This window comes from Lepeophtheirus salmonis, chromosome 2 (assembly GCF_016086655.4).
Source record: "Lepeophtheirus salmonis chromosome 2, UVic_Lsal_1.4, whole genome shotgun sequence".
NCBI classification, from domain to species: Eukaryota; Metazoa; Arthropoda; class Copepoda; order Siphonostomatoida; family Caligidae; genus Lepeophtheirus; species Lepeophtheirus salmonis.
In genome coordinates this window covers 19411112-19430942 of record NC_052132.2, presented here as the reverse complement: position 1 = coordinate 19430942, position 19831 = coordinate 19411112, and the positions used below count along the sequence as shown (strand labels likewise).

The window sequence follows — 19831 nt, the reverse complement described above, 5'->3', positions numbered from 1 at the left end:
AGCGATTTGATTAAATCAAGGTTTAGCTGGTACCATGGCCTCTCTAGAGCAAACTATTATGTTTCTGTGAGACAAGTACTTGATGCTGAGAAGAAAATAATAATACTTTCACTTTCTAAATTTGATGGTATTAATTTGTGGCATTCATTCAGCTAGTATTGAAGTCCAACATTACCAAGATATTGACCCATTCAAATAAAAACAATTCGCATTCATGAATGAAAGTGAAATGGTTTATGAGGTAGAAAAAAGGGATGAAGCCCTTCTTTCTGGATATATTGCCAGGTCACAAACAGCAAGGCTCAAATTAAATGATTGTTTTGGCCTCTTTGTATCTTGAAAAAAAAATCCTGCAGTTACTTTAAATAGTAATAACGACTCCAGAGTCGAATTTCATGCACAAAAAAAAAGAGGAGAACTCTACTCTCCTACAAACTTCCTTTTTTCTCTGTTTATTAAAATATATATCATGTATCAATTCATAGTGCTAAAGGAAAAATCAAAACCGTTGTTTTTCCAATGCTAAAATTTAGATGGACTATTCTTTTTATTTTTTCGGAAATAAATTACGAATTCGATAATTACTTAAATCATAATTATACATCTAATAAATCCTTAAAAACTTATTTGGACATATTTCCTATCAATTACCAAGTATTATGGCTAAAAGTTATTCAAGAAAACTTAATGATGATATCAATATTAAAAAGGTGTGCTGTAAACTTTAATAATTATTTCAGTTTTTTTATAATATTTTTTTAACTATCATTTAATCAATAAAACCGTGTTTTTTTTCAAAGAAATTCATATCCAATGTGAGAAGTTTTATATAGAAAGTCTTTGATTTTTTATAAAAACAGTCAAAATAGCTAAATTTTTGAAGAGTTAAAATCTTTAAAAAAATAAAAATTCTTCCAATATTGTTTTTTTCCTTTCATATTTTTCAATAGTAGAAAAAAGTCTACAACTAAAACTTAAATTTGTATATGTAAAATGATAAGGACATATGTAAAACTTAATGACATAATACATTTGAGAATCGAATGAAATTCCAATACGGAATGAGAAAAGAACACTTAATTTTTTATCATACCACGTATATCAAACATGTTGCACGGAATACAAATAAAATTTTGTTGAACAAAGTCTTAATTTATTTGAACAATCTGTTACACCTATAACCCATGGACTTAAAAGTTATAAAAGAATATTTTTACTACTATAATAAAACTTTTGTAAATCCAACTCTTTAAATATCTAAAAAGAAGAATAGTTATTGAATTTTGTTTGAAAACGAAATAATTCTGAAGTAAAATGGTCTTAATTTAATACTTCTCGTTCCCATATAATTTGTGGTATAGGGAATCCCGTAGCATTACATCCAAGTGTAACCGTCGATGCCTTCCGTACAGTTATGTTTCGTCGAGAGTTTGTAACAGAAATGATTGGTGGCACTGTGAAGAAAGATAAAATTTATTATAGTATGCTCTTTTTAAGAAATGAAGGTTTTTTTTCAAACATCATATAAACTATAGTAGGTACACTCGGGTTATTAAGAAATTAAAATTAATTCTGAACTCTTTTGCTTCATATAAAACAAAAATAATTACGTTAAAATTCTAAGAATTATTTTTGCTGCTTTTGTTGTCTGGTTTCTTTTACAAGATTTCGAGAAGAAAAAATACTCAAGTTGTCTAATTTTTCATATTCTTGTCCAAAATTATTTTTATTACTTTCTCTTCTTTTTTTCTTCTCTTAATCACATAACAGCATGCAAAAATTTTATTCTGCAAATTTTACGGTCTCAATTCTTTGTTTAACATGAAATAGTCGTTTTTTTAGTTTAAAAAAATCTTTTTTAGAAAAATATTATTTAAGGACCGCCAATGCCTTGAATGGCCAAAAAAATTGTAATCAAAACCATACTTTGTGCCTGAAACACCTGAAATTTTTTTAACAAAATCTATCTATGGTTTTGAGCATGATTCCCGGAAAAAACACACACACACACAAATACTTTCTCATTTTATATATAGATTAATTAAACTTTTATATATATCTATCAAGTGTGTGAACGTTAAATTATCGGAAAATAAAATTCAATACATTTTTTAACTTCAAATATACAATATTTAATTAATATTTTAATGAGTCAATTATGGATTTTATATTCTACTTTGTTGAATGAATTAAAATAACCAATAATATTGTCTAATATTAGCCACATACAGAATTTTAAGGGATATTTGTCAATTTTACCTTCTCTTACTCTCCATTTTGGATACTTTAAGTGCAATTTAAGGTGCCTCCAAAGGATTAGAAATTTATGATAATTCATCCAAAAATAAAAATGTAATTTGGACACAATATTGAAAAAAAAGTAATATATTCTATTATGCTTTTGTATCGACAGGCCACAAGTTATAAAATAGTTGAATATGCATAAAACGTCACTTGTCTGTAGACTAAAAAAGGGACAGTTATTTTCATTTGAATCCTTCTTCAATCCTCAAATACTCTCCATAAATTTCCATAATATGATAAGGGATGAAATGCTCAGGACATTTTCTTTATTCCTCCCATACGTTATTTTTTTTTTTTTTTACAATCTTTAAGGAAATCGTATATTCAGAATACATGTTCATATTGAATTTATTTATATGCATATGTATGTTAGATGTACATACATATATTCATTCTATGAAGAACAGATGTAAAAATAAATCAAAGATGAAGCAATCTATTTCAAATAAATGTCAAAGATTTATCTAAACTACGCTTGAATTTATTTGCGATCGTTTATGATTTGAAATAAACTCCAAGGTTCTATATTTGTACATATGTTTAGTGAAATTTTAAAATAACTATCGTAGGTTCATATTCCATATAATGCAGTTTTTTTAATGGCTTTGTCAAATAGTGAATTAAGAGGATCATTCTTTTTCAATAACTCCATAATCTTATTAATTGGAAAACATGTATTCGTCATTCTCTAATGTACTAACTGTCATTGTACAATTACATTAACTTAAATAAGCAACGAATTATAACAAAAATAAAAACTATGTTGTTTGCAAAAAGCAATAACTTTTTTTCAAATATAAAAGTCACTGACCTTTAAAATCTTTGTGAAAAGTTCAATCTTAGAAATAAATATAATTTATAAAGACAATATTTTACTCAAATGCATTTTAAAGTTTTATTATTGATAAATAAATAAACTTTAATAGACTATGTTCTTTTTCAAAGTTATTACATTTGTAATTAAAATGTTTTCCAACTGATAAATATGTTGCATAATACTTGAGTTGAAAAGTCCCTGGCCTTAACAAAGACAACTTGTTTTTCAAGCTTCATTAAAATTATTTTTATTTTATTTAAATATATTAATTTTATTTGCTTTATGAAGCGGAGTCCTCATTACACTTTAAAGGAAGATGCATTATGAAATTTAAAAAAAGGAAATTGTAATTTTACATATTTTCCTCTGGTAATTTAAAATGTTGTCGCATGACATATTCGCCACTATGTGTTTATACTATAGGTAGGCTCGAACTTTACACCTAGTCTTTAGTGCTTTCTTCTTCGGGTCTAGAACTGAGATACAACAGTAATACTGAAGACAGAGTTGAACACATTAAATTAAAACTTAAAAAGGTTGCGAAGATGTCAATTATTTTTTTATCTTGCTGATAATTGTTAAATTGGTTAATTGTATTACCCTTATTAAAAAAAAATAGTTGCATCATCATAAGAGACCAAATTATTAATAATGCTAATTAATAATGACTATCAGTTTGTGAATTAATTGATGATAAAATGAATGATTATTTGTAAATTAAAATTTCTTAATTTACTTTTGACGTAAAGTTAGTTCGTATAAACAACATTGAACGTTAAAAAAAATATTATTAATAATATTTCTTTCATTTTTTGAAGCACGTGTTCCAATTAGTATGTCATATGTGGGATATGATTTCTATTTGAGGCTCATTACATAATGTATAATATAAAAATAGACCAAAAAATTTTTAAACAAAAATCAATAAAATAAAAAAATCCAATTTTTTTTACTACAATTATGTAAATATCAATATTTCATAGACAATTATAGACTTATTATTCAATAAATGTGGAATGACTAATAGTATCTAAATATTTTTTGTATGATTTTAGAAACTTTTTTGTCAATGATATGGCCTATTAAATAAAACCTGGCAATATTTCATTCTTTTACTGTGACAATCCATTTTGGCTCTGTTTAGTGTAATTTGAGGGCTATCCAGAGCGTAGTTTGTTGATATAAATTAATTTAATTTTGAGAAAAATCATTTTGTATTGAGAGTTTATATTTTCAATATTCAATATTTTTTGTATTTAAAATTCTCATGAAAGGGTGTTCCTATTAGTTGGGTTTAAGTAAGTCAATTTAACTTTTGTATAAATAATTGACTAGATAGTATAACTCACTTCATTGCTTCTATTACTTTCTTCAGTCATTTTCAAAGGAAGAACAAAAAAAAAATGCTATATATTTTTATAATTGAATTTACTTTTTCTTTTTGTCGTTTTCTTATGACTACAAAATATTATACAATGTATTGGAGAGAGAGAAAGATACTCTAAAAAAAATATAAATAAAAGTAATTTATCATCAGCAGACAACGAAGAAAAAAAATGAAGAAGCTGAATCCTTTTATTATTGCTTCCATCTTATTTCCCCTCATCTCCTCCAAAAACAACAACAAAATATTGACACTAAGAATAACATATTCCATTCTATATACGAACCACATATTTTTTTGGAATGATATTTGTTCACTAACTCAAAGTGTCGTGAACAGAAAGTTCTTCATAAGCTGTTATCCCCTTAGATAAATACAGAATAATTATATATGTACATATGTTTAATAATAACAAAAAAGCCTTGAAATCGTCATCTACATAAATATCATATGTTATTTTATTTTATATAATACCACCCTTTATCTAAAAGGCAACACTTTTTTTTTAAATCGGGCGCCTTTCTCCTATTTTTTAGTTTTCTAATACTTAACTCTGATAACTTATTATGTACAATTGTCTAAAGAAATTGTACACAAAAAATAAGGAAAGTCAGCCGTTAAATAAGAGTTTCTTTATCAAAAACAGAGCAACGAAGACCTGCAAATTTGGAACTATCTATGCGTGGAAAATCAACATCAGAGCTCTTTAAATTACTGGGTTGTAACTGCTCTAATGTGTACCAGTGACTACTAGAGGCACAGCACAAGCTTCCACAAGGTCCAGACCAAGGCCAAAGAGGCAAAAAGAATTGGTTGAAGTAGTTAAAGACATCATTAAAGGCAGAAGAGGCAATTGACCGCAAATGACCTTGCTTCTAAATTTGAGATCAGCCATACCGTCACGAGCCACTTTGTGAAGCAAGACTTAAGCTTTAATGCCTAACAAGATAACTACTTGGCAGGGTTTGAAATGTTTGGACCGCTTAAAGCGTGTGACCCGATGTAAAATCCTCTTCAATAAGCTTGAAAAGCAGTATTCTTCCCCCCCCAACAGCTCCCATTGTTCCCCCATGACTTTAGTAATTTTGTGAAGGGGTCATCATCGTCACTATTTGAACCAACCTAGAGCCAATATTTGTAAATAACTGCTGTAAAAATTTATGTAGCAGTCTCGAATTGGGTATTAAGGGGAAAGGAGTGTATATTAATTGAAAATGTATGTCAATTGTGTTTATGTATTAAATTTTCCAAATTTGATTATATTTTTTAAAATAAAACAATTTTTCTGTAATCTTTATAAAGGCTTGCATTGAAACAGAGGAGCCTGCTTAATAATCTACCCATTTATTTTATACTATTTGAGAACTTTTATTTGATTAATCTTTATTCAAAGATATTGGGAAATGGAATAATATTTAAAAACAAAATATTGATAGTATATAGTATGAGGAAAGTAATTGAATAATGAATAATATTTATTTGATATTTTATTTATTTATCAAAGATAAGTTTTTGAACGGAATTTTTTTTTGTCATAACGTTTTTTTACCATGTATGTGTAAACTTATGAAAGATTTTTAAAATAAAGTAAAAATTAAACTTTTTATCTAATGTTAAATATTATCTACATGTTATATATCTTGTTTTAAAAGCACGTTTAACTATCGATTCGGAAGAAGAAGAAAAAAAAACAATACTTTAACTTGAAGAATTGTAAAATCTTTTTCCGTTATTCTTTTATTTATCTTTTTAAATATTCGTAAAGTTAATGCTAAATTCATCATTTTAAAACTTTTTATTTACAAGCATGATGGTATATATAAAATATTTATATGTAGTTTAAATTACGCCCTTTGACAAATTATAATTTGAATCTCTATTTTACCTTTCATATTTTTGCGTATCATCCTATGCCTTTTATTTCTAAGCACTCTATTACTTCCCTTTCAATCCTAATGAAAGTAGGCATTTCTCTGGGGTGTAAAGAAATCCCAGCATTAAAATGGATACTATGCAATGTAAAACTTTACTTAGCTTTAGAAGATGGAACATATCAGTATCCGAAAAAAAATAATGACCTATTTTTAATGTTCCTTTAATTGATTAAAGTATAACTGATTAATTATAATTAAAGATTTAAATGAATACAATTACTCCCTCGGACCTAGGAATTTTCTTTGAATTTTAAAAATGCCATTTATATTTTCAAGAAGCCACTGTGAATCGAATATACATACATTGAGTTATAGAGAATAGTTTTTACCGAGCTGGTTGTCCACTGAGCTATGTCGTTTCATACTTTTTTACCATTGTATTTTATGACTGAATTCATAATCTAAAATAGTAGATAGAAAAAAGTATATTAAATTTTTTACTGTTTAATTTGATTCTCAACCAGGCTCTGTAGAGCACAAGGGCTCCTTGAGACTATCGATGTATTTAAAAAATGTAATTTCTAAACATAATTCTTTAAGTCTATTTTTAAGCGTTCTAGACCGCATTATTTTGGTAGAATTGGATCTTCTTCCTTTTAAACAAATACGTTTAAAGCACCGCAACGATAAAAAGTTGGAAATAAAGGTGGGTTGCCACATTTATCATGCTTGTACACGTATGCTTGTATATACATAATGATGAAAATCGAGTGTTTAAAAAAAAAAAAACCCAAAAATCAACATTGTTACCCTTATAATTTTAAGAATGTCTGTGGAAGAGATCAGCTACAATTAGCTGTGACAAGTGAGTGAGGGAAGAAGGACACAAGCAAGAATTACTTTGATGTCGATTGCCAATTATACTCCAACAAGGACTTCCAATTATAACTTTGCAAAAAATCCTAAAATTACTCTCAGTCTTTTATGAGGCACACAAGAATGTTCGACCATGTTTAGAATATAATTTAATCTAATTTATGGAAGAAAATTCTCTACTCTGGGAGTAAATAATAAGGAAAACTGATGAGGAAAAGCAAATTCATTTTGAAGATGAACATTCCAATTTAAAAAAAAAAAAAAAATACAGGTCTACTAACAAAATTAACACAATTTATATCATTATATATATAAATATATTACTTCTTGTTAGTTGATTAAAGGAAATCTGCGTGAGATCTACTTTTCTCCCTATATCATATAAAGGATAAGGTAACTGTATAATGATCTGAAAATTGTCCGAATCCCCTTGAGCATATATTTTAAAAAAAAGTATATGTTGGGAATATGTAAGATATTAGTTTTCTTATTAATTATTTCACCTTATTTTGAAAATTCAAACGCAAGTAAGTAGCACTATACATTTCTCTTTTCTCTTGATCTCTTTTAGTAGATATGTCATCTATCAAAATTCCTAACATATACCTTTCTTTTTTATTGACACTCAAGATAATTTAGACAATTTTCCCACTTTGTTGATATATATAAATTGTATTTACACAAATATGAGTAAACGTAGGATAAATGTGATTACCCAATTTAAATACGTAGAAGATGGACTATTTCTAAATAACTAAATTATTATCAAACAAGTTTTATAACCAATTAATAAAGCAAAGTTTGTCTCCCTATCTGTCTTAATGTCTGTATGGATATACGAAAACGATTATTGATAAAATATTGGAGAGGTCTACATTAAGGTGATTTTTTTTATCTTTCATTTTTTTTTTAATGTCCGGGTCGCCGGGTCAAAATCCATTCCTATTGATAAAATATAGAATTGTCAAAGTTTGAGGAGAATTGAAAAATAATTAGAGTTAGCTCTACAGCCTCAAGTTTTTGAAAATTGCCAATTTTATCAAAAAAAGTGACTTCTTGTTCAATTATCCTGAAAACGGTTAATGATACAGCTTTTCAAATGATGTAATATTTTAAAGATAACTAAATTTACTTTAAGATATATATTTATATTTTATATGGGTAATATTTTTACCCATAATTTAAAATATAATGAAAAATAGTTAAAGAAAAAACAATACATATTGCACGCCATGTTTTTATATTTTTTTTCTTTTTTTTACTATGAAACATCCAAATTTCATAACATATTTTTATTTGTCGAATTGTTAGAGTTTTAGAGCGACAATTAGTTGTTGTTTTTTAAATTAAAAAAAATATCTTTGGTAAAGTGTATATTTAGAGTGTTTTTTATATTGATAATAATAAAAAAAATGATACTTAATTATCCTTAAAAATTATTGATTTTGCTTTGTGTGATATATATTTATGAGTTTATAACTTTATTAATATAAGATAATTTAAAGCATAAAAATAATTGTTTCATCTCCATCAAGCATTATTATACAATTTGCATATTTATAAATGGTTTTCCTTTTCCTGAGTAATATGCCTAATATATTAAGGTATCCTAGATACACTGTAGATATAGGATTGAATGTGCATAAAAGGTTAGCTGTATATAGTGCTCCCTGGTGTACATCATATAAATATTTTTGATATAAGCAGTAACAATTTATTCGTATTAATGAGTACACAATGAGCAATGTTTCCCTTAATTTTTTTATATCTTTCCTGGTTTCTTTTGTATTAAATATGTGTATATATTCAAATTTTCTCAAAAAAGTGATTTAGCCCTCGATTATCTTGAAAACAATTCATAATACTGTGTTTTTAGTTTTATATTTTTAAATATGACTTAATGGAATTAAACAAATATTTATTGTGTATTAAAAAAAAATATATTTTTTCAGAATGAATTACAATACAAAATATGGAGGACTGTACCTCTCCCCCTCCCCCCCCCAAAAAAAAAAAAATATATATAATCCTGCGGACGCCCTTAAGTAGTGGTCTCCAAGATAACCAATCCATATATTTTATTTACAAATACAAACAGGCGGAGGGGATCCAAAAATTAAGGCCGTCCAATTCGAGTTTGGTATCAAGATTTGGACAAACAGGGGAAAGGGATGGTCAAAAATAGTATTTGTATCTGGGTTATAAATGAACGACCCTTCAAATGAATATCGTTTGTTTGTATTAGTAAGCTCTCTAAATACTAGAATAGCCATTAAACATCCCATTACATTTTTTATTTATTATTATTATTATTCTTTCATTCTTGAGGAGAGAACACATATGAATTGATATACCTATTGAGTAGTTACTGTGTGTGTGTGTGTGTGCTTATGAAAATGAGAGTATGCCTTATCTTATAGTTTGTATTAGCATGGCTTATGTAGCTTATACATTAATCCAATTATCATATTGTATGGTTAGTAAATAATATAATAATAACTACATCATAATAAATAACGTTAAGTCAAATTACACTAGTAATGAATGGTAAAGCAAGGCTCTGTGATTTGGGTATGATGAAAATGTGTAACGTTACTTTCTATTTTTTGAAAGTTATTCTTTTTTTAAGACATACTTTAATATTTTTTGTAAATAAGAAAGTAACAAGAAAATATAATATATATATTTTTTGTAGCATAATAAATATTAGATAGATATTTTTTTTTTTTTTAAAGAAAACTTTCATTCATGTCTCTCGCACTATCCAACCTTTTACTTCATCAGCTTATATAATGTAACAATGGGCTCACATAAATAGTGTTTTCATAGGTTTTTCTTCACTATTATTGAATACTATTAAAAATATATAGAAGATGTAAAAAAAATTTCATGTTCTGATAAATAAAATAACTTGGATATTTTACTTATAACTTTGACTTAAATTAAATAAATGTTATTTAATAATTAAAATTTAACAGTAGAGTATTTTTAAAACTGAAATACACATAAATACGATTATATTTATATTTCTTTTTCTTGTTAAACGATTATCCAAATAAAAACTAATAAATACTTTGACTGAAAAAAGTAGATCATTAATCTCTTATAAAATAATTAATTAGCTATATACTTATTTATCTTCATTGGACATACAGTTTAGTTTTCAGTATCCATCTTAAACACTCTTTAGCCTTGATTTGTCTTATGGTTCAAATTGACGCATTTTTGAACCTTAATCTACGAAAAATATATAATATGGATAGTTTTATGACTTGAAAATTTCTTTACTTTTTCGTAATTGGCAGTTATTTTGTAACCAAGAAATCTTATCTTACTAACAGATAAATTAGATGTACCCATGTGTGTGTCTAAATAAAACACAAAGTAAATACATGAATGCAGTATCAAATCTGAACATGCTTAAAATAATAAATCCACCTAAACCATAATGAACATATGAGATTAAGATATATTGCTTCTATCAAACAGAGAAATAAAGATTTATAAACCAATAATTGCACCATCAATTATTATCATGTATTTATTTAATAACAACATATCATAATGATAATTTAATTGGATAAGTTTATTCCTCATCTACTTTCCAAATCCTTCCTATATTTTGCTTCAAATTCTATTTTAATTCTTAATTGATCATCACTTCATGTATGCTATTTCTTTGGGTGTGGTACTTAATTAGTTTCTGAGTTGTCAACAAAAGCATGAATAAATAAGTAAAGTTTTTTTTTTTTTGAGATCTTATTTTTTATCAACCGTAAAAATGATTATGGGAAAATAGAAATGGAAAGGGTGTGGGAGATCTTTTATTCTGTATAAAAAATATCTTGTATAATGATAGATTATTAATTCAGAAAAAACAAAACTAAATTTATAAATTATATTAAATGTACTTTTCATTAATGATACATTTAGAATTTACATTTTGTTTTTGCAAGAACCAAAATTTTTTGGAAAGTTAATGTTTCTCTTTACAATGCTAATAAATTATATTTACAATTTCTTGCAAATTAATGTGTTTCTTTGAGAGTTTCGATTTGGCAATATTTTGACAAAAACACAATATGGACTATTCATCTAGACAATTTTTTCATAGATATAAATTGGTATGTTATTAGTAGCAAATTTAAACATTTGTTTTTTTTTAAATCCATAAAAATAAATATATTTAGATTATTGTAGGGCAATATTTTAATGTTCACCTGCACCAACGGGTTGGTTCTAAACATAAAGAAAAATAATATTGTCCATTGTCAATGTGATTAATCGCTCACTCCTTGGCCTGAGCAACGCTGGGTTAGCCTTTGCTAGTATATATAAATATATAATATTGTATGGATTGAGTAAATCTATTTACAATAAATATTTTTAAGTATTCAATTGTATTTTAATCAACCTATTGTATGTATACAATATATTGAAATTTACGTTAATTTTCTTTGTTATCGAAATTAATTATTATTCTTTCTATCCCTTATCATTCCTTTGAAAAGTAAAGTAAAATAATTTAATGTATTTCTTTGCCACTTCAATTTAACTTAGATTGCCTCTAATTCTACATCCAATTAACTGTTTCTTAGCACCCCTCTACCTTTTCTTTTAAAATGTAAATAAATGTTGCTTATCTGCAGATAATATAATCTTTTATTCTCACGTTTCAATATGCTATTATATAGAATAAATATTATAACAACAATAATGAATTATGTATATGAAAATAAAATTTGCATACACAGCCCCCTCTTTCCTTTTCTTTCCATACACACAATCAAAATATAAATTAATTTACTTTATTGAAAAGTATTATAATTCCATATAAGTTTGAAAACTTAAATGGTATGTGTATGATATAGACAGTTTCTTTTTTCGGTTGGAAAATGTTTGATCTTATCTAATGGTAAACTTTTAATTAATTTTATTGTTTCAAGAGTAAAATTTAAACGAGAGGATGTATGAGGGCATTTATTCTACAAAAACCTCTGAAAATAGTGTTTGGTAAAACTTGTATTCAATATGTGAGCCATCGGCTCTAATAATTGCCTCAATACGAGGCATAAATCCCTTGCAGACATCCACTATGTAGACAAACTCGAGCGTGGTCCACTCATTCTTGATGGAAGCCTCTATAGACTGTACACTCCTATGAAGAGTAGCAAATACCTTCTCCAACAGATGAGTCTTGGTAAAGTAGTCAGAGGGGTTCGCTTCTGGAGAGGAGGTCAGCAACAAGTTGAGATCCCAAAAGTACGGAAAGTTGTCTGCCAGGAAGCTCTGGGTTGTAGCGGAGTTCCGTCTCGAGTGAAAACAAAGTTGTCCCTGAATTTTTTTCTTGTCCAAGGTTGATAGTCTTTACTCCTTGTTAAGGTGGGAGTTTTTTTACGAGGTTTTATGTATTATATAACACTTATCTAGTTATCATTATACAAAATTGTCTTTTAAGATAAAATGTTCAGTAGTGTGTTTTAAGCATAATACTATTTATATTCAAAAGTATGTTATTTTAGAAGTGTTGAAATAAATTAATATTGATTAAAAACCCCAAAAAAATAAACCATTTAAAAAATCAATTATTAGATTACTATATATACTATAATTATACAATTACTATATCAAGTTGAATTTGCAATATCAAAATACTTTGTTTCATAAAACAAAAGTACGTTACTCATATTTATTCTATTCTAAAACTTTTGTATATGCCTACAACTATATATTTACATACATTTATATTCCAGAGGGGATATGAAACATCCTGGTAGACTTCATTATTTACATTGATAATCTTTCATATGAACGTTTTCTCCCTTTTTTTTTTTTTTTTTTTTTTTTTTTGTAGAGTTGAACTTTTTTCCACTATTGTTAAATAATATTTACTTTGATTCTTCAATAGAAACGGATATAAAATGCCCCAAAGTCATTTTTCCAACGTAGTAGTAAGTTTGTTAATATATATGTTTGTATTATTGTTTGAATAAACAAAAATCCTTATCACTCTTAGTATCAAGCTTTGATAATTAAATAAAGCACTCTATTATAATTATTTAGTTGTATAAATGTGGATAAGAATGGGATCTGGTAAAATACAACAGTTTTTTAGAGCATTTGAAAAACTAGTCACACAAAATCTACATAAAAATTATAAATATTATTTTAAGAATAAAAATTTACTTTTTAAATTTATATTTTTTCTTGAATGTGATTTTTTTTTGTCAAAATTATTAATATTAAATAAACATCATAAAAAATAATCATGAACCCCCAAGATATGCCAAAGTCTATTTGGAGGACTTATTTTCAACATTTTACCTATTCCTCACACCATATATTGAACAAATCATATTGAAAATGACTTATTTGGAAGATATTACAAGATATGACGAGAATTGGAAAACCCTTGATAAGAAGAACCTACAAGCTTACATTAGATTATCGACATTGGCAGGTGCTTATCATTTTTGTGGCAAGGCTACTCCTAGATATTGAGACACAGAAATTTCACTTTTTTAGGATTACAATGACGTTGTAAGACTGTCGGACAATTTCAATGATACCAATTTTGTATCTCCAAAAACGAACGTCAAACAAGTTCTTCATGTACAAAATGTACAAAAATACGTATGTAAAGCCAAAACTAAGACTGATATATTTTGTCCAATATGTTCAAGTACTTTACAATTTTGTTGTATATTTTCAATAGTTTTTTTTCATATAGTTTATTACTTAATGGAAGAAAATAGGAAATATTTTATACTACTTAGAATATATGTACTTTTTATAGTAATTTTTCACATTGAATTAACTAATATTTAAATTAAAAATTAGTTTAATACTTTTAATTCATCTTCAAATAAATAAATAAAAAATATTGTGTTTTATAATAAATATTTAAGAGTATTTTTTATCAGTCCGATCTTTTTTACTATTCAAAGGTCCAAAGGACTGATAAATTGGTTTTTCAATCCTATGGTTCTAGCTATCTTTTTATTTTCTTCATTCATAACTAGAATTGAAAAATATAATTACTAACTATGTCATTTAAGCTGTAGTATTTTCTACAAAAAAAAACGATAAGGACCGGTTCTAGCACAAAAAATTTTTATTAGTACAGGACTGATATAACTGCAGTCTTTTTAGTTTTTTTAGACCGATTCACACTACCCAAGTGTAAAATTTGACAGCCGTCATTTGAAGTTTGGTTCTGAACTGAAAATAAGGTGAAATTAAAAAATAAATAGCACCATTTATGTATAAAATCCTGGACTTTTCAGGCAATGGGTTAAACATTACTTTTTGAAAGTTTCCTAGAGTCATTAATAAGTTTTTATTAATTAAAAAGTAGTATAACAAATAGTAATTTAATGGTTTTCTGTATATTTATGGAATATGAGATGGGACGTATATAAAATACATAATATACACACTATTAACATTTCTATAGGTTCCAAAAAGTGTATATTTAAAATTTTAATTATGAAACGAACTCTATTACAATACTAATATTATTGTATGCCTTAATGAAGCATTATAATAAAAATATATATATGTATACATAATCTGCCGTTCCAACTTTAAAAAGATGTAAATCAGATTTGGCATATTATGATACCCCATTTATTTATTTACCGTTCTTTTATGTGTACAAAGCAATTACGTAAATAAATATACATAAATAAACATTATAGTTTACAGTTATTGCTTCATATAAGAACTTTTAAAAAATTATATCAAAGAGAGCAGATGAAAAATAAAAATAAAACATAGACTATTTCATGCAAGCAGTGTATTCTAGTGGGTGAAGTTAAGTGTCATTGATTTGTTATTAAAATACACACCAAACCCGACGTACTTTTTTAAAATATGTATAATTAGTTATTCTATGGATTAAATGAATAAAAGAGAGACGGTGGGGCAGCCCTGTCCGTAGCTTTTTTTAAAATAAATTGGTTCACTTTCTACTCTTTTTAACGACATAGTTGATGAACCATTATGTAAAAGTGCCTTCCCAGGATTAAAAAACTTTTTTGGGAGAAGTTTCTTAATACTTTTGAAATCATGACAATGATTTATCGAATCCAATGCCTCTCAAAATTCAAATCTAATAATAGTTTCATATTTTTTTGAAGGAATGACTAATTCGATAGCTGCTTGGAAGTTTTGTGAAACATAGGAAATTTACCATTTCTTCAAGAAGCCTTTTCTGAGTCATTCCAATATTTTTATTTAATATGGACTCCATTTGCATAGCCAAAACTCCCAATAAAATTAAATAACATGCGTTCAAAACAGCAATAGGCCTGCACTGATGGAATTCCGTCCCATCTCATTTTTTAGGAATCGAATCTTATTCTTCCTTTTGTGAATGATAAAGGCATTCTACTTGTATTTTCTATCGTACACCCCCATTCTATACAATAAGGGCGTAATTTCATCCGGGCACAGGCAAAAAAGCTCTCCAGAAACTCCATCAGGATCGGTTGCTTTGTTAGCTTTAAACTTTTTTCTTAATATTTTCTATGGAATAAATGTTATCATTCAGGCCATTTTCTTGCCATTCAGGGGAAAAAATAATCTTAATTTTGGACGCCTCGTGAGGGTGGAGAGTCTTTACTTTTAGGAAATAAAGAAACCCATCTCCTCCGTTACAAGACTCTTTTGAATGAGTTATTTGAACTCTTTTTTGACACTTTTAGCCCCTATCCGAACCCCCTTAACTAACCTTTTGGATAGATGTCGAGGGGAAGGCCTGCAGTGCTCGTCATCTAAACAACGAAGCCTTCAAAGTCACAATCACCTAGGAATGTGCCACCATGATAGTGGACTATATCCGCAGAGGGTGTCAGGCCTTCCGCCTCTGCTTAAAGGCTAGCATTACTACTAAGAGTGGCTACATTAAAGATTAAGAGAGACATACACACATCTATTTATAGCATTAATTTTGTTGAAGCTAACAATTTAAAGTATTCAGATTTCAATGGACAACTTGACTGTGCGTGTTTTCATGACAGACAGAGAGGAACAATGTGGGCTTTGTCGGGAGTTAAAAGTGTATTGTTGGACTCGGTGTAGTATAATTAAGGATCCACATCAGAGTAATTTCTGTCTATGACCTTCCCTTTTACAGAGTGGGATTTTGTTTATTTCTTTATTATCACGGCTGCTTGCAGCTGATCTAATTAAAACTTCATGACAATTAAGCTACTTCACTGCGAAACAGGATCAGGATTACCAGTATCATTTTCTGTTTCTTTTACTTTTAATTGCCGACAAGACATGATATATGGTTATCACAGTATAAAATTCAGATTTTAATAGATCACTCAGTAAAAATCCGATCATAAATGGAATACTTTTTAACATCTTATTTTATACTTATAATTTCATAATCTAAAATGTGTAGTAGCTGAAGAAAAGAATATGAATTTGTGTACCGTTTAATGGAAGGATTATTTCCAATTTAATAAATTATAATCGAATAAGACATGTTCTATACATAATAAAACATTCCCCACTCTCTATTCCTCCCCTTTATTCATATTCATCGTCAAGGTAGATAAAAAATAAGAACATTCTTTGAAATTTCGATAATAATAAATTCCAAAATTATCTCATAACTCATGAACTAATAAAGTAACATTTAAAAAAAATGGAAAGAGGAAGTTTAATATATAATAATAATTTCCATAGAGTTTGAAGCAAAAATATAGTTTATTTTTGGTGTAGATAAACAACCCAAGGGAAGAGATAATGTCTTAAATTGCGTTTGTGGACTATTAGGCAAAAACATTTTATGCCGAAGGACAATTTGCCGAAAGGGTTTTTAGCCTATTGACATTTGAACAAAAAATAGGAAGTGGAAATTAGTGCAGAGGCCTGATATTATGCTTTTTCGTCAATCCTCGAGTTTTTACAATACCAATGATGCAAATGCATTGATAAAGGAAAAATGATAAGCACTTCTTCCATTCGAATCACTGTCGTGTTGTTGTTTTTTTTAATTATATAATTTATTCGGAGTATAACAATATTAGAAAGGATTTTAATTACTGTATTACGTTTAAATATTGATCATTAATCAATATAATTTAAAAAACATTACTATTCTACAAAATAATTGTCATTAATTTACTTATATGACATATATAACCATTGTATATGAACAATACCTAAATATTAATTATTCTATCTTTTTAAATTGAATTAAATAAACAATTGCATATATGAAATATCTTTTTTGGCAAAAATATTTTAAGCCAATAGAAATAGAACTGTAAAAATGGTACAATTTCTATATCAATAGTGGATCCAGTTCTTGCAACGGCATAACGTCTCAAAAATAATGGAGCAATCTACTTCATATGTGTTTTTATTACCTATTTATTATCATTGTTGTCATTTTTTTTTTTAAGTTTTGTGTGCTCTTAAAATGTGTGTGTAGTGTTTTTCCTTTTCATATGGATTGTTAAAAAGCTGGTTATTTTTAATTCAAATATATATATATATACATATATTATAACATTTTCGTGTTACTTTTTTAATTGAAAAAGTTTTGAAATGCATCAATCATATTTAATATTGAAACTTGTATTAAAATATTGGTATTATGACAAGTCTACATAGATATTATTGGCGTGTGAACGCAAAAACTAGCTAAAATGTTTTGTTTTTTAAATTGAGAATGGATTATGTTTTTAACTTCTACGAGTAATTGTCAATTTATATCTGCAAATTATTTAATTCATTCTTTGAAGACACCGAAAATTGAACTTAAATTATCATAATTTGTCGAAAAATAAATAAATAATTATTTGACAGAGTAAACTCTTTTTCATATATTTGGAGCTTCATGCTTGGGTAATTTTTTATTTAAAAAAATATTATATTATATATAGGAAGCATTTTCATTTGAACGGTTTTATAAGCCAATTATTTAATCGTTGATAAAACTAGCCGAGTTTTACTGTTTATTGCATATATTTGCTTTTATATTAATAAAAAGAAGGGAAAAAGATATTTTAAATAATAATAAAAATGCTTACGTAGACTACAAATTGATTTTTTATTCTTTTAGTGGATATGAAAGATTTAAACTCATTCTTTAACATGAAATAAAAAAAACCTCTTTTCTCTGTTTTTAAATTCAGGGTGTGTATTTTTGCTTTAATATAAAATTAGATTTTTATCGTTATTACCTAAAATGAAAAATTTAAAAGTCTCCAAAGAAAACTGTCTCCTCATCATATTTTCTTACTTGTAAGCAATTTTATACATCTTAGAAAAAGATACAGAAAGATTGCTATATCTATGTTCATAATAATGATGAGTTTGAATCTTTCATATTCACTAAATATCAACAAAATTTTATCTGTAGACCACAAAAGAAAATAATTTATAGATAATATCCATTTTTCTATTTATTAAACAAATAAAAAAAATCTATTTTTAAAATCTAAATACAAAATAAAATAAAGCTGTGAATTCTTTATTCTTTTTTCTAAAATATGTGTTTACTTTTTAAAATAAAATAAAAAATCACAACACCCAATCAAATGTTTTATCATATAAATATTAATTCCAAAGAATCATAGTAGTACTATTTGTAATTCCTGGACACTAAGATTAAGATATGAGTTATTAAGATAACTAAAAATCAGTTTATATACGTAGAAATGAGCTGATATGCCTATTATTTGTATTTAATATAACTAAAGAGCTTACATGTTGATGGTTTACCTCATAATTTTTAATGGGATAAGCATAAGTCCTTAAGAATAAGTTCATATAACGTAATGAAACACACAAAACGACATATACATATAATTAAGCTATAATAAATATGAGTATAGTAACACTTACCAAGAACATGAATTAGATTCTTTTGACTGATTGGATCTCCAAATGTCTCTAATTCACAAATATATTCTCCTGAAAGAAAAAAAAGGATTAAGTTTTCAAAATATAAATTTTAAGCATGTACGAAAAATTAAAAATATCTTAATGTAAAATAATATTTTAAGTTATTGAAAAAAATCCGTATTCTTTTTTATGAAAAGGGTAAACAATTTAGTTTATAATCATACTATAATGAAAATATATGGACAACACAAACGAAAGTTTGAAATTGTTTATCTAAGTAGAGTCTAGATTACCTTTGGATTATTTTATGAATTACACTCTACAATTAAATTCAATTTCTGCAATGCCCAGCGGCTAAAAACCACTTTTTTTTTAATGCTTTTTAATAAAACACCCTTTAATAAACCTTTGGCCACCATAGGTTTAGAGTTTAATTACAATTCAGAGCAATTTATCGAAGGGAAAGAAGTTTATAGATAAAAATTAAAAGTAATAACAATTGATTCCAAAGTATCTAGAAAATTATATATTTATTTATCTATTTTAAATATAGTTTCTACAAAATGTGTCTATCCATACAAAAATCAAATAAAATGAAAATTATATTTGGAAGATAATATTTTTTTCAATAGCTTTAAATTGTACCTAAAACTAAAAAATACATCTAATACTATGACTTAAAAACAACATTGCCGTCAAAAAACT

At 26.6% G+C, this 19831-nt stretch overlaps 1 protein-coding gene across 4 annotated transcripts in view; it reads right to left on the bottom strand.

Moving 5' to 3' along the window:
- LOC121132376 (lachesin) overlaps window positions 1-19831 on the bottom strand; it is a 425839-nt gene that overhangs the window by 98967 nt on the left and 307041 nt on the right. For all 4 annotated transcript variants that reach the window (XM_071886663.1, XM_071886665.1, XM_071886666.1 and 1 more), the window contains 2 exons: window positions 19127-19195; window positions 1333-1454 (listed from right to left, as the gene is read on the bottom strand). In XM_071886663.1, coding sequence (XP_071742764.1) covers window positions 1333-1454; window positions 19127-19195 — 191 coding nt within the window. The remainder of the gene's footprint in view (window positions 1-1332; window positions 1455-19126; window positions 19196-19831) is intronic.